This window comes from Lipotes vexillifer, unplaced genomic scaffold (assembly GCF_000442215.2).
Source record: "Lipotes vexillifer unplaced genomic scaffold, Lipotes_vexillifer_v1.1 scaffold730, whole genome shotgun sequence".
In the NCBI taxonomy this organism is placed as follows: domain Eukaryota; kingdom Metazoa; phylum Chordata; class Mammalia; order Artiodactyla; family Lipotidae; genus Lipotes; species Lipotes vexillifer.
Genome location: NW_006793934.1, coordinates 556,627 through 570,456, shown reverse-complemented (window position 1 = coordinate 570,456; position 13,830 = coordinate 556,627). Strand labels below are relative to the sequence as shown.

At 36.5% G+C, this 13,830-nt stretch overlaps 1 protein-coding gene across 1 annotated transcript in view; it reads right to left on the bottom strand.

Moving 5' to 3' along the window:
• Positions 1 to 1,159: 1,159 nt before the first annotated feature.
• The window catches only part of ANAPC10 (anaphase promoting complex subunit 10), a 73,529-nt gene continuing 60,858 nt past the window's right edge, over positions 1,160 to 13,830 (bottom strand). Inside the window, exon 5 of the mRNA XM_007466901.1 lies at positions 1,160 to 1,589. Within this exon, the coding sequence (XP_007466963.1) occupies positions 1,359 to 1,589 (231 nt within the window). The 3' untranslated portion in view covers positions 1,160 to 1,358. The remainder of the gene's footprint in view (positions 1,590 to 13,830) is intronic.

Below are 13,830 nucleotides of genomic sequence, written 5' to 3'. Positions count from 1 at the left end.
ATCTGACATCTATGCTTGGGCGTAACTCACTGATCTCAAATGAGTTTTGGTCACAGACTTTTTGGTGATCATACAGTCACTTACCACGCTTCTTACTTTAAAGACAACAGAATGAAAATGACAAACTCTTTGTGGAACTCATAGAAAAAAGAGCTGAGATTCTGCTGAGTGAAAAAAATGAAACCTTCATTTTTTTATAGCATCCATGTAAATTAGTACTCTGCCAGAATAAATCAAACACATAATTATTTCCTAAACTTTGCTAATTTAAGACTTCAGTCTACCCAGTAATGCAAGAACCTCTGAGGAATCTTTCCCAAACAAGAGCCAATATGGTGGGAATTCCCTGGCAGTCCAGTGGTTAGGACTCCATGCTCTCACTGCCAAGGGCCCGAGTTTGATCCCTAGTCGGAGAAGTAAGATTCCCACAAGCCATGCAGCACAACCACAAAAAGAAAAAAAAAGAGCCAATATGGAGAAGTTCTGTCTCCCCCAAAGTAAGGATATGGGGTAGCGGGTGGTGCCGGGGGAGATATACAGAATCAAATCGACTCATGTTAAACCATGGAAAGAAACCTCATTCAAGGGACTTTAAAATACTTTTATATGTAAAGAACAATTTCATATATTTTTAAAATTTTCGTGAGCTACATTATCCCTTAGGGAATGCTTCAGTGTCAGACACAAATTTGAAACTAACTATTCTATAAACAGCATTAGAATTAGAAAAAACAGCAGATTATATTGGCAATTGCTGACATAATATCAGGATATAGACAACCATAGGGTTAAAAATATTTCATGGGAGTACAATAATTATGACACAATTAATTACATTCCCCAAATCAGAATGGTTCTCATCACACACTGAATGCTAAGCTTATTTTGACACAGTTTTTAAAAAGACCTAGTATTAATAGAAGAAGCTTCCTCTGGATAGAAAAAAATAATTCTGGCCTATTAAAGATAATATCTATTGGTAAAACATAGTTTTGTTCCCAAACATGCAGTAAATCATTACTGTAATGCATGATCACTATATGAAATAACTACCTAGTTAGTAAAAAATTGTGTATATCTTAAAATTTTTCAGTTCAACTGGTTTTCTTTTGATATAAGGAAAAATTTAATGATTGGCTCAAATTCATTTTAATAATTATAAAATATGTGAGCTTTATTATATGTTAAAGAAAATAAACATAGTATGACCCAAAAGTTATTTATTAAAGTTACAATAAAATACTTTTCAATGCATAAAAAATTGCAAAATAATTGATCCATTTTTCAATAAAGATACCAGATTTAATATTTACTGACAAGATAAAGATATGTTTAATGACTTTTGTTCTATTTCAAGGTCACCTTATGGAGCGATACATCATGAAATCAATAGTTGTACATCTAGGAAATTTACCAATGGAGCTCTCTTCCACAGGTGTGTATATTTTAATTTGTCTCATGTGGGTATCTCTTCCATTCTGATGATTGGCTAGAACAGCAATCTGTATCATGAATGTGCGAGTTGGCTTCTTATGATTATCAGTTAAAGGAACGTGAATCCAGCCACTTGGTTCCACCAATTCAAGTTGCTGCCAAGAAAAGAAAAGTTGGATTATGTTTTCACCCAATGAATATAATTTATTATAATGAATGCATTCTAAAGTTGACTTATAATTAACATTTTTCTCACGGACAGCATGACAATATAATAAACATTATCAGTTATTGGGCACTTTTACCATGGTCCATTTTTACAGTTGCTAAGCACTTTACATGTACCATTCTTGTAGACAAAGTAAAAATAGAATTATTTGCAATCTTAGTATTTGTAGAAACGTGTATATGATTTAGACATGTATAAATGTATAGGGCCAATGAAAAACCATGCTGATACAAGTGAGAAAAGACTCTAAATGCTTAGAACATAAAGCTTCTGGTATATTTTATTTCAAGAACCATGCCTAATACATCCAAACTCACATAACAATAAATCAGATTCTATATAAACTACAAGAATATTAACAAAAGAAAATCAGTCATTGCACAAGTATCAGACAAAGCTTTTTTTTCTTGGAAAATAGTAAGTGATTTATCTATCTGAATGACAATCTAAACCTAAAATCTAGGTTTTAATGTTTTTCAAAAAGAAATGCCAGATAAACTTTAAAAAATTTTTCATTTTATTGGGACTTCCCTGGTGGCGCAGCGGTTAAGAATCTGCCTGCCAATGCAGGGGACATGGGTTCGAGCCCTGGTCCGGGAAGATCACATATGCCACGGAGCAACTAAGCCCGTGCGCCACAACTACTGAGCCTGCACTCTAGAGCCCACGAGCCACAACTACTGAGCCCACATGCCACAACTACTGAAGCCCACGTGCCTAGAGCCCGCACTCCGCAACAAGAGAAGCCACCGCAATGAGAAACCCGCACACTGCAACCAAGAGTAAGCCCCTGCTTGCCGCAGCTAGAGAAAGCCTGTGTGCAGCAACGAAGACCCAACGAAGCCAAAAATTAATTAATTAATTAAAATTTTTTTTTCATTTTATTTTAACCAAGAGTCCAAACTATCCTTCCTTAACAAGGGAAGAAAAATTATAAGTAAAAAAATAAACTTAAATTTCTAAAATTTTTCCTTAAGTTATGAAATAGTTTTTAAAAGATAAGTATTGATTTTTAAATTGTCCTAAATATTGGATGAAAAATATGAAAAAGGAAATGAAAAATATGCATTACAGAAAATACAGGTTTATCTTATCAACCCAGCCCAATGGCAATGAATATCAAAGAAACTAAATCCGGATTCCATGAGTTACTCTAGAAAAACAAGAGACAAGAGACAGAGAAATGTAATACTAAAAAAGGTAGTCATGTTTAAGAAGGAATAATTTCCTCCTTTCAATTACAAAATATAAGAATAAATGAATCTCTACCCTTTATGGTATTGTCAGTCAGTGGCTTTTTATAAACTTCTATTAGCACTAACTTAAAATAACTGAGTCAGAGACCAGGTATACCTGGTTTCTATCACTAACCTTTTAATCATTCAGGCAATAAATAGTTACTGAGTACTTAAAATGTTCAAGGTATTATTGTAAGTATAGTTAGGCATACAAAACATTAATTAGGCCTGATTCACACCTAAAGAGTGCTTAGAGGCAGACAAACAGCCTCTGGTTTCATTCAGCTTCTTCATGTGTAAAGTAAAGGGATTGGACAAGTTTTCATCCAATGTCCTTTTCAGCCCTGACATTCAATGATTCTAAATAAAAGAAGAAAGATGTGGTAGGCAGAATAATAGGCCCCCAGAGATGTCCATGTTCCTCCCCAAATCCCCTGAATACATTAACTTACAATGGCAAAGGGACTTTGCAGATGTGATTAAGTTAAAGATTTGGGGATGGGAAGCTTATCCTGGATTACCTGGGTGGGCCCAATGTAATCACAGCGTCATTATAAGAGAGACAGTAAAGGAGACGTGATGATGGAAGCAAAGGCTAAGTGATGCAACCACAAGCCAAGGGATGTGGGCATCCTCTAAAAGCTGGAAAAAACAAGAAGCGTTCTCCCTTAGGAGCTCCTAAAAAGAATGCACCTTGCTGACACCTTGATTTTTATCCATTGGACCCATTTTGGACTTCTGACCTTCAGAATTGTAAGATAATAATTGTGTGTTGTTTTCAGCCACTAAGTGTACAGTAATGTTTTGTAGCAACAACAGGAAACTATTATAATAGATACACACAGGAGTTCAGAGGAGGGGGAAAGCAGCTCTGGTTGGGATAATCTATTCTCTAGGTAAATGTACAGTAATGAATCTCAGTAATGACCAAAAAGTAAAACTAAAATTCTACTCAGCTCCTTACTAATAGAATGTTTTTGACAAATTCAACCACTATTTCTGATAGACTCAATGTTATTTTCAGAGTATTTTTTAAGTGCTTCACTGTACTGGAAGTTATACTAAGATTTTACAGCATACGATTTGGGGCATGATATGTACGGAATTGTAAATGTAGTAAATTATTCAATAAATACTATCTGTAAACTAGTTCTTCAGAACATAAAAAGTTTACTGATCTCAGTCACTAAATGTACACTACAAAGTATGTGTAGCTGTTAACATCTCTCAAATGGCTTCACAATCAACTACATTGCCCGAAAGTCATTAACACCAACTTATGTGTCTACTTCAGTTCTATTGTGCCCTGTTTACAATTCTCAGTCAACTCTAAAAAGTTATTATTCTGATACTGCCATATTTTAACTTATTTCATGGATTTAAAAAAATTCAAGTACACATGGTAGATATAATTTCAATGTTTTTTTCATAACAGTTCAATTAAAAGGTTAATATATTTTAAGCAAAATTTATTTACATGATTTTTTATATTTTTAAACAGAAAATTAATGAAAGGTAAAATTTTGCCAATTTAACTTTCTTTTTTTCCCCTATATCTGATCTGGAACTCAATAAATAAAATTTTCATCACCGTTAAAATGTAAATTTTTCTATATTCCTCCTTGTTCTTTCTTTTTACCATCTCCCTTTTTGGCTCTTTCCTCCATATATTCCCTCACTTAACATTTTTTATTGGCATGTCTACTAAATACCAAAAATTCTGCTAACTATAGATGTAGGATAGGGGTTGGCAAACTTTTTCTATAAAGGAACAGACAGAAAACATTATAGGTGGTGTGGACCATGTGGTCTCTATCATGACTACTCATCTCTGCCTTTGCAAAGTGACAGTTATAGACAATAGGAAAGTGAATGGGTGTGATTATGTCTGAGTACCACTTTACTTACAAAAGTAGGACACAGGCTCGATTTGGCCCACAGGCTGCAGTTGCTGATCCCTGATATAGAGAATAGTTATTGATAGAGTCTACCTTCAGAAAGGTGACATAATTTCATAAGACAGATAAGCTGTCTCAGTCAGCGTGGAGTCAGAAGACACACAGGGTATTTTAAGAGAGAATTCCCTAAGGAGGAATCAAGTTGCTAACTAGAGAAATGGAGAGGCCAAGGAGAATACTAAGGTATCATGGAGGGAACAAGTACCAGAAGTGCAGTTCTAAGGTTGGGGAACAAAGCAAAGAGACAAATTAAGACTGAGAAGTTCATAGAGGTATTGGAACTTAGATCTCTACGAGGGAGCTGCTGGGCTGCTGCTGGGTTTCTGGAGGAAGGGCCCTGTGGGGCTAGCATACAGACCTCGAGGAGGGGGTGCCAACTGGCTAGCAGTGCTGGTTTTTCAGATGTGTGGCTTCAGTGGTTGGTACAGTCAGCTCTCCATATCCGTGGATGCAGAAACCCTGGATACACAGGGCCTACTGAGCTGTGCGATTTTATAGATGGGACTTGAGCATCCTTGCATTTTGGTATTCATGAGGGGTCCTGGAACCAATCCCCCACAGGTATGGAGGGACGACTGTACCGTGAGAGTCAGAGAAACTGCAAACTGGACTCAAGCCTTGCTAGAAGAAGGACCTGCTGCTGTGAAGAAACATTGCTGGGATGATGGGAAGCAAACAGGGTTCAAACAGAAAGAAGCAAGTCCCCTTTTCCTCTTGCTGCCTTGCAATTTCCCTCTAAGGCCCCCTTTGGCCAGAGCCTAACAGATATGCAAGGACTCCAGGCACACATTCATTTATCAAATCTTTATTGAACACCTATTATGCGCCAAACTATGTTCTAGGGACTGAAAATATAGTGGTAAACAAGACAGCGGATCACACCTGAAAAAACTACTCAGAGTAGTACAAACAGATATAACTTAAACATGACAATAAGACTTCAAGAAAGAGGACATAATAAAAATCCTAGCAGTGAGGAAGAAACCAAAAACCAAAAACCAAACAAACAAACAAAAAACCACACACACAGTTAACCAAAAACAATAAATTAATTTTTATAAAATAAAATGTAAATGCCAACAATAATTCCTCAAGGAGAATGCTAATGATAATAACAGTAAACTCTTATATAGCACATATTATGTGCCAGGTACTACTCTAAGAGCACTAAGTAAATTAATCTATTTAATCCTAGCAATGAGGCAGGTAATATTATTATCCTGATGTGACAAATGTAACAACTGAGACACAGAAAGTTTAAATAACTTCACCAAGGTCACACAGCTGGCAAGTGGCAGAGGTGTGATTAAAACAAGCAGTGAGATTCCAGAGTCTATGCTTTTAAACACTAATGTAATGTTTACATAAAGATAATTTAGTAATAATAATTTTGTCCAAAATCCTATATTATACCAAAAAAATAAAATAAAAGAAATATGGGCAAGAGAAAATTGGCCACTAATCTCTTCACCATAACACAGTTCCCTTTATGTCATATACGTAACTACAAATATACACATATAACATAAAAAGAACTACAAAAGGGAACAATAAGAGAATTAAAAGTAGGGTGCTGATTTCAAAATCTAGAGATTTCCTCTACAGAGAGGGAAAAAAGGAAATAATATTATATAAGGACATGGCAGGATGATATATAGACAGCATAAAATAAGATGATGAAAGATGCATGTACCAAACACCACCTTAAAAAAGCTCAGATTCTCTTGAAGATATTATGCTAGTGAAATAAGCCAGTGGCAAAAGAACAAATACTGTATGATTCCACTTAGATGAGGTACCTAGAGGAAACAAATTCATAGGGACAGAAAGTAGAACGGCAGCTGCCAGAGGCTGGGGGAGGAGGAAATGGGGAGTTAGTGTTTAATGGATATGGAGTTTCAGTTTGAGAAGATAAAAAAGTTCTGGAGGTGGATGGTGGTGACAACTGCACAACATTGTGAATATGCTAAATATCACAGAATTATACACTTTAAAATGATTAAAACAGTAAATTTTATGTATATTTACCACGATAAAAAATGCACACACATAAAAACTCAGGTTCTTTCTTAGTGTCAAAAAAACCCCCAAATCATGTGGAGACATTGGAACCTTAAAGCACTGCTGGTAGAAATGTATAGTGGTTCAGACACTTTAGAAAACTGTCTTGCAGTTCCTCAAATGATTAAACGCAGTTACCATATGATCCAGCAATTCCACCCTTAGGTTTATATCCAAGAAATGAAAACATATGTCCACACAAAAACGTGTACACAGATGTTTGTAACAGCATTATTCATAATAGCCCAAAGATGGAAACAACCCAAATGTCTAGCAACTGATAAATGGATAAATAAATTGGGGTATATGCATAGAATACAAATACTATTGTATTTGGCAATAAAAAGAAATGAAGCACTGATGTATGTAGAACATTGATAAACCCTGAAAATAAGTGAAATAAACCAGTCATAAAGGACCACACTGTATATGATTCTATTATATGTATGTCCAAAGTAGATAAATCCATAGAGACAGAAAGTGGATTGGTAGTTGCTTAGGGCTGAGTCCTGGGGGGCAGGATGGGAAGTGACTACTAATCAGTACAGGGTTTCTTTTGGGGGGTGATAAAAATGTATACATCTTAAATCAGTGAATTGTATGGTATGTGAATTATATCTCATTAAAGCTGTTACTTAAAAAAAAACCCTCAAAATCTAAGTAACTACATATTATCTTAAAAAGACAAACCTGTGTGTTAACGCAGTGATTAAGAAATATTCTAAATACAAGCAGATGGTAAAAATACATTTGACAGATGAAACCAAACAGAAAGCAGAGATAGAAATATTAAGTTTTTCTGGAAAAAAAGGGTGGGGTAGGAAGAGTTAAAATGTGAAAAAGAAAAATGGGGATGAGGAATAGGGCTTATAATTCCAGATACTAATATCTAGTATAAAACTATATTAAATAAATGGTATGGTACTGCATTTCACATTGCAGGTGTATCAGAATGCATTTGGCTGCAAGTAACATAAAATCTAACTCAATGAGGCTTAAATGATGAGGACATTTATCACCTCACACAGTTCAAATACCTGAGTTAACACAGTCACAGGAGAGGTTAATTCAGAAGCTCAAAAATGCTATCTAGGACTAAGGTGCTATCTTCCTTTTGTTCTTCCAGTGTGGGTGAGCTAGCATTGTCCCAAACTTAATTTCTCCTAGACTTCTTCTCCAGAGGAAGAAATCAAGTACTGTTCCTCTCTTGGTTCCCTTCTTTAAGAACAAGCACATCTTCCCTGAAGCTCTTATTGAATATCCATCCCTAAGTCAATCAGGAGAGGAGTGGAATCACCATGATTGGTTTGGCTCAATTAGGATTCACTTCCAAGGGTTGGGGAAGGTGGCAGCACATGGCTACTTTCTGCAGGGTAGGGAGCCGAATAAAATTGGAGTTCTAACAGGAGAAGGTTAGGGAGAATGGATATTGAGTAGAAAACTAACATGTATAGTGAAGAAAGGATGGATTGATCAAAATACAGCACCATAGGGCTTCCCTGGTGGTGCAGTGGTTGAGAGTCCGCCTGCCGATGCGGGGGACATGGGTTCGTGCCCCAACCTGGGAGCATCTCACGTGCCGCGGAGCAGCTAGGCCCGTGAGCCATGGCCGCTGAGGCTGCGCATCCAGAGCCTGTGCTCTGCGACGGGAGAGGCCACAACAGTGACAGGCCCGTGTACCGCAAAAAAAAAAAAAAAAAAAAAAAAAAATACAGCACTGTAACACTGGTTGATTAAATGAAAAGTTTAGATATTAACTTTATACCAAACACAAAAGTAAATTCTTAAATATTTAATTTTAATACTATACAAATTAATAATCACAACAACAAACCTATAAGAGTATTAGAAAAAATATACAGGAACATGTTTATAATCTTTTGGTAGGGTTCACCTTTCAAAGCAATTCAAAAACCCAAATATGATGAAAAAAAAACAGACGACTACATGAACATCAAAAATATCTACAAGACTAAAAGAAAATAAAAATACAAATAGCAAAGTGAGAAAAACACTTATAAATTTCACAATGAAGAACTAATATCTCAGTAATAATATAAGAAAAAAAGAAATGCAATGGACCAACAGACACAAGGAAATTGTTCAATCTCACTAATAATTAAAGAGATACTATATCTATCTATATCTATATCTATATATATTATAAAATGTCTATCAGATTAGCAAAGATTAAAGTAATTACAAACACTAAGTATTGGTGAGGGTGAGGGGAATGTATACTCTCATAGACTGATCTGGAAATTAAATAGGTATAATAATCTTTTTGAAAAGTAGTTTGGCAACTCCACTTCTGAAACTACAGGGAAATACTTAAGACAGGGCACAGAGATGCCAGGTATAATAATATTCCTTGGAAACAAGTTAAATAGCCACCAGTAGAAGGGTGGTTGTGGTGACCAACCCCTAGGATGATCACTGGTAATTCACGGCCTTGCGTAGTCCCCTCCTACAATGAATCAGGGCTGACTTTGTACAACAAATAGAATGTCAGAAGTGACTATCTGCAGATAGGTCACAACAGGCACTGCAGCTTCTGCCTGCATCTGTTGGATCATTCTTTCTGTGGGAAGCCAGCTCCCATGACAAGAAGAAGCCCCATGGAGAGGCCCATGTAGAAAGAAACCAAGGCCTCAGCCAGCAATTAGCACCAACCTGCCAGCCATATGAGTGAACCACTTTAGAAGTGGATCCTCCAGTCCCAGTCAGCCTAGCTGACATACGACTGCAACTGCATGAAAGACTCCAAGAGAGAAATGCCCAGCCAAGCTCTTTCCAAATTCCTGAACAGAAACCACGTGATTATAAGTGATTACTATTGTTTAACACCACTAAGTTTTAGTGTGATTTGTTATGCAGCAATAGTAAAACAGTGACTAATTATGGTACAACCATACCCTGGAATACCTGATAGCAATTCAAAATGATGTATCTCTTCATATGTTTGCAGTTATTTGCAGCTACCTCTGGTTAGTTTTAAAGAGCAAAGTACTAAATAACATGTATTGCATGATCTTATATATATGATTTTTTTGTGTGGATACAAAAGTCTGAAAGGATATTCACCAAAATATAAATAGGGAATATCTATAATGGTGAGAATATGGATCATTCTCATTTTATTAAGTTTATGTCTTATCTATGCTTTTCTCAATAAACATATTTACTTTATTAAAAAATCTGTTTGTAATCTGGTGGTGGTTGGGAGAGGAACTCAAAAGAGGAATAGTTTCAGAAAGTTTCAGTACATGATTTTAACATGTCATTGACTGTATTCCACTGCTCCAGTAACAGAATCCTCCTTCTTGGTGATTTCAATATCTACAGAGACGATCCATTTAATGATCCAGATTCTCCTCTTCAGCTTCTTCATTTCCAATAATTTTTATCTTCACTCCACTTCAGTTATCCCTCCCCCACCATCATGCTCTATATTGGATTATGGGCAGCAGCTGCAAGATCCCTTACATCTTGACTTCAAGCATCCCCATCTCTATAGCCCAAGTCACCAGCTTTCTCAAGTGACGCCACTGCCATAACATCAACGCTAGCCAAACAGCTAGACTACTGATTCCATCTACTTTTTTACTGTTTGTTAACCCATTCAATGTCTTCAGTTCCCATTTTTCCTCAATGATACCCCACAATTCGTTATGATAATCAATCCCTTTATATACTGAAATCCAATGTTCCTCTCTTACTGTTTCATACTTTTCTGAGGGAGAACACAACAATCCTGGTTAAACCTAACTCTCTTCCTGTTCAATGCCTATTGGAGAAAAATAATCAACATGCTGACTGGTTCTCACTTTAAATTTAAGACAAGTATATATGCAAGTATATATGTAGCACCATGCAAAATTCTTATTATATTCCTTTAGAAAATATGCTTTCACTGTCTCTGGAATAGCTGTTTCTGAGCTTCTCCTCAAATCCTAACACCTGCTCTAATCTTCTCTCTGAGCTGATATCTGATTTCACTAAGAAAATAGAAGCAATTAGAGAAAAAAATTACCATCTTCCCACCAGCTGTTATACTGTAGTTGAACTGCCCCTGCATCTTTGTGAGAATGGTTCTTCCATTTGCTCAATAGATCCCACCCTTTCTTTCCCAGCCAAAGACTGCTCCCACCGTAGTCACTACCTCTCCAAATCATTTTCTCTTGTCTCCTGGATCACTGTCATCAGCATTACAAACGTGCCATATCTGTCATCTTAAACATTAAAAATAAAACCCTTTCTTAATCCTATGTCCTCTTCCACATACTGCCCCAATTCTATTTCTTTTCACAGCAAAACTCCTTTAAAAGTTTAAAATTTTTTTCACCTCCTAGTTATCTTTATCCCACTTCAATCTAAATTTTGTCCACACACTGAATCCAATCTTGTCAAAGTCACCAGTGACCCCCCACCTTGCCAAATCAGTTCTCTCTCAGAAGAATTCTTTGATATATTTTATTATTAAATTCTAGATTTCACCTAACTATATGCTTGACCATGATTTATTTATATTTTAAATTTTAAGGCTTTTAAAGCTTTATATATCATCATTTAAACATTGTTTTGTACACAAAATATATAACATGGCTTATTAAACACAGCAAGAGAATTTGTAAGTGCCTGAGAAAATAACTGATAGATAAATTTAAGGTTTAATAAAGTTAAGACTTATTAAAACTCAGCTAAAAAGGGTACTTGAAATTATGTGCTTAAAAATACATCTACCTGAGTGAGCTTGGAAGTGGATCTTCCCCAGTTGAGCCTGTGATGAGACTGCAGCCTGGACAACAGCTTGATTGCAATCTTGTAAGGTCCTGAGCAGAGGATGCAGCTAAGCTATGCCTAGACTCTTGACTCACAGAAACTGTGACATAATAAATACGTGTTGTGTTAAGCCACTAGGTTTGTGGTAATTTTCTTACACAGAAATAGAAAACATTAGTTTTTTTATTTGCAAGGGTAGCAAATAAATAATAAATATTGAAAATTTTATATAAGACTGGTGAAAATTCTGCATAATAAACACTGCTTTACAGGTGTTTATAACTAACCCAAACAGCTATAATAAGCTGAGCCAATTCTTAGTGTTAGTTTGAAATAAATATTTCTTCAACATTTCATTTCACTTCATTTCATTACTTGACCATGATCTTGTTTGGTCAATTTAATTAGTTACTTATAAAATGTGTGTTTTAGGGGCAGCCTACATAGTAGGTATTCCACCTAGTGGCAGGACAAGCCATGTGATGGCCCACAACATCAGCACTGCTGCCAGCCCAAAGCCCACCAAGTCACTTCTGAATAGGAGCTACTACCTTTCCTCAACATTCCTTCCTTGATATCAGCTGTTATCAGTGAAAACTGTATATAAATACATATATAATATGTATGTATATAATACAATCCATAGAGTTTCTCTATGAAGCGATCTCTCCGCCTGGCTCCAGGATCTTCTGCTTCCTATCAGCAACCTCTAAGTCACAACTCTACTCTGGCTTTGATTTATTTAAGGGTATCCTCCTTATCTTTATTTAAGGGTATCCTCTAAGGATATATATCCTCTAAGGATATATATATAAGTATTAACTCCACCATAAACAAAGCTTACCTTAAAAAAAAAAGAAGTCATTTGTTAATAAAAATAACATCAAGGTCTTCCCTGGTGGCGCTGTGGTTGCGAGTCCGCCTACCAATGTAGGGGACATGGGTTCGTGCCCCGGTCCGGGAAGATCCCACATGCCACGGAGCAGCTGCGCCCATGAGCCATGGCCGCTGAGCCTGCGTGTCCGGAGCCTGTGCTCCACAGCGGGAAAGGCCACAACAGTGAGAGGCCCGCGTACCGCAAAAAAAAAAAAATAATAATAATAACATCAAATATTAAATACAAAGCTGTTCACATGTCCCTTCCTATTGCTAATCATATATCCCTGGAAAATAAATGGAATAAAGAACAATGACTTGAAAGTTGCTTCAAGAAAGTTGCCCTCTGTTCTCCACTCTCACTACCTTCTGCTCCTTCATTAACCATAGCTGTGACTTGATGAAATTCTATGGAACCTCAATGTGAGAACTGTTACCACAAGAAGCAGCAGATCCTGGCATTTTAACCATCCTTTCACTTAGGAAGGAACAGAACCAGTTAACAGCAATCATGACCTACTTGTAGCAAAAGAAAGTCTAATATGATCCAAAAGAAACTTCAGAAGTTCCAAATGTGTTAAAAGTAAGGATACCACAAAGGCAGCTGAACAAGAAAGACAGAATCCAACTCAAAGAGCTCACTATGGAAAGCAAGCTCTTTTACCCTAGTGAAGAAGGGACCACCTCAGAAGGTCAAAATCAGTCACTCTATTACAGAGGGTCAAGATATTAATTCTGGACTTGTAAGTCTGAAAAAGTTTCTATGTAGAGAAATTTCCTCCAGAAAGAGTTCCTGGAGAGTTAAGATTACATAGTTTAACTGGTCTTAAAGTTACCTGTTTAAAAAAAAAAGAGGCATAACAAAAAGACAAGACTTAGAGAGTGTTCTAATCTACATGAACAATTCTGAATTACATTTGAAGTCAATGTCAATTAAAAACAATAATTTCATCAAAAGCCAAAATGGTAAAGAAATGTTAAGAAGAAATTACAGAAAATCTTTGGAGGACAACAACAAGTTAACCAGACTTAACTATCATTAAAAAGAAAAACAGGGCTTCCCTGGTGGCGCAGTGGTTGAGAGTGCACCTGCCGATGCAGGGGACGTGGGTTCATGCCCCGGTCCAGGAGGATCCCACATGCCGCGGAGTGGCTGGGCCTATGAGCCATGGTTGCTGAGCCTGCACGTCCGGAGCCTATGCTCTGCAACGGGAGAGGCCACAACACTGAGAGGCCCGCGTACCGCAAAAAA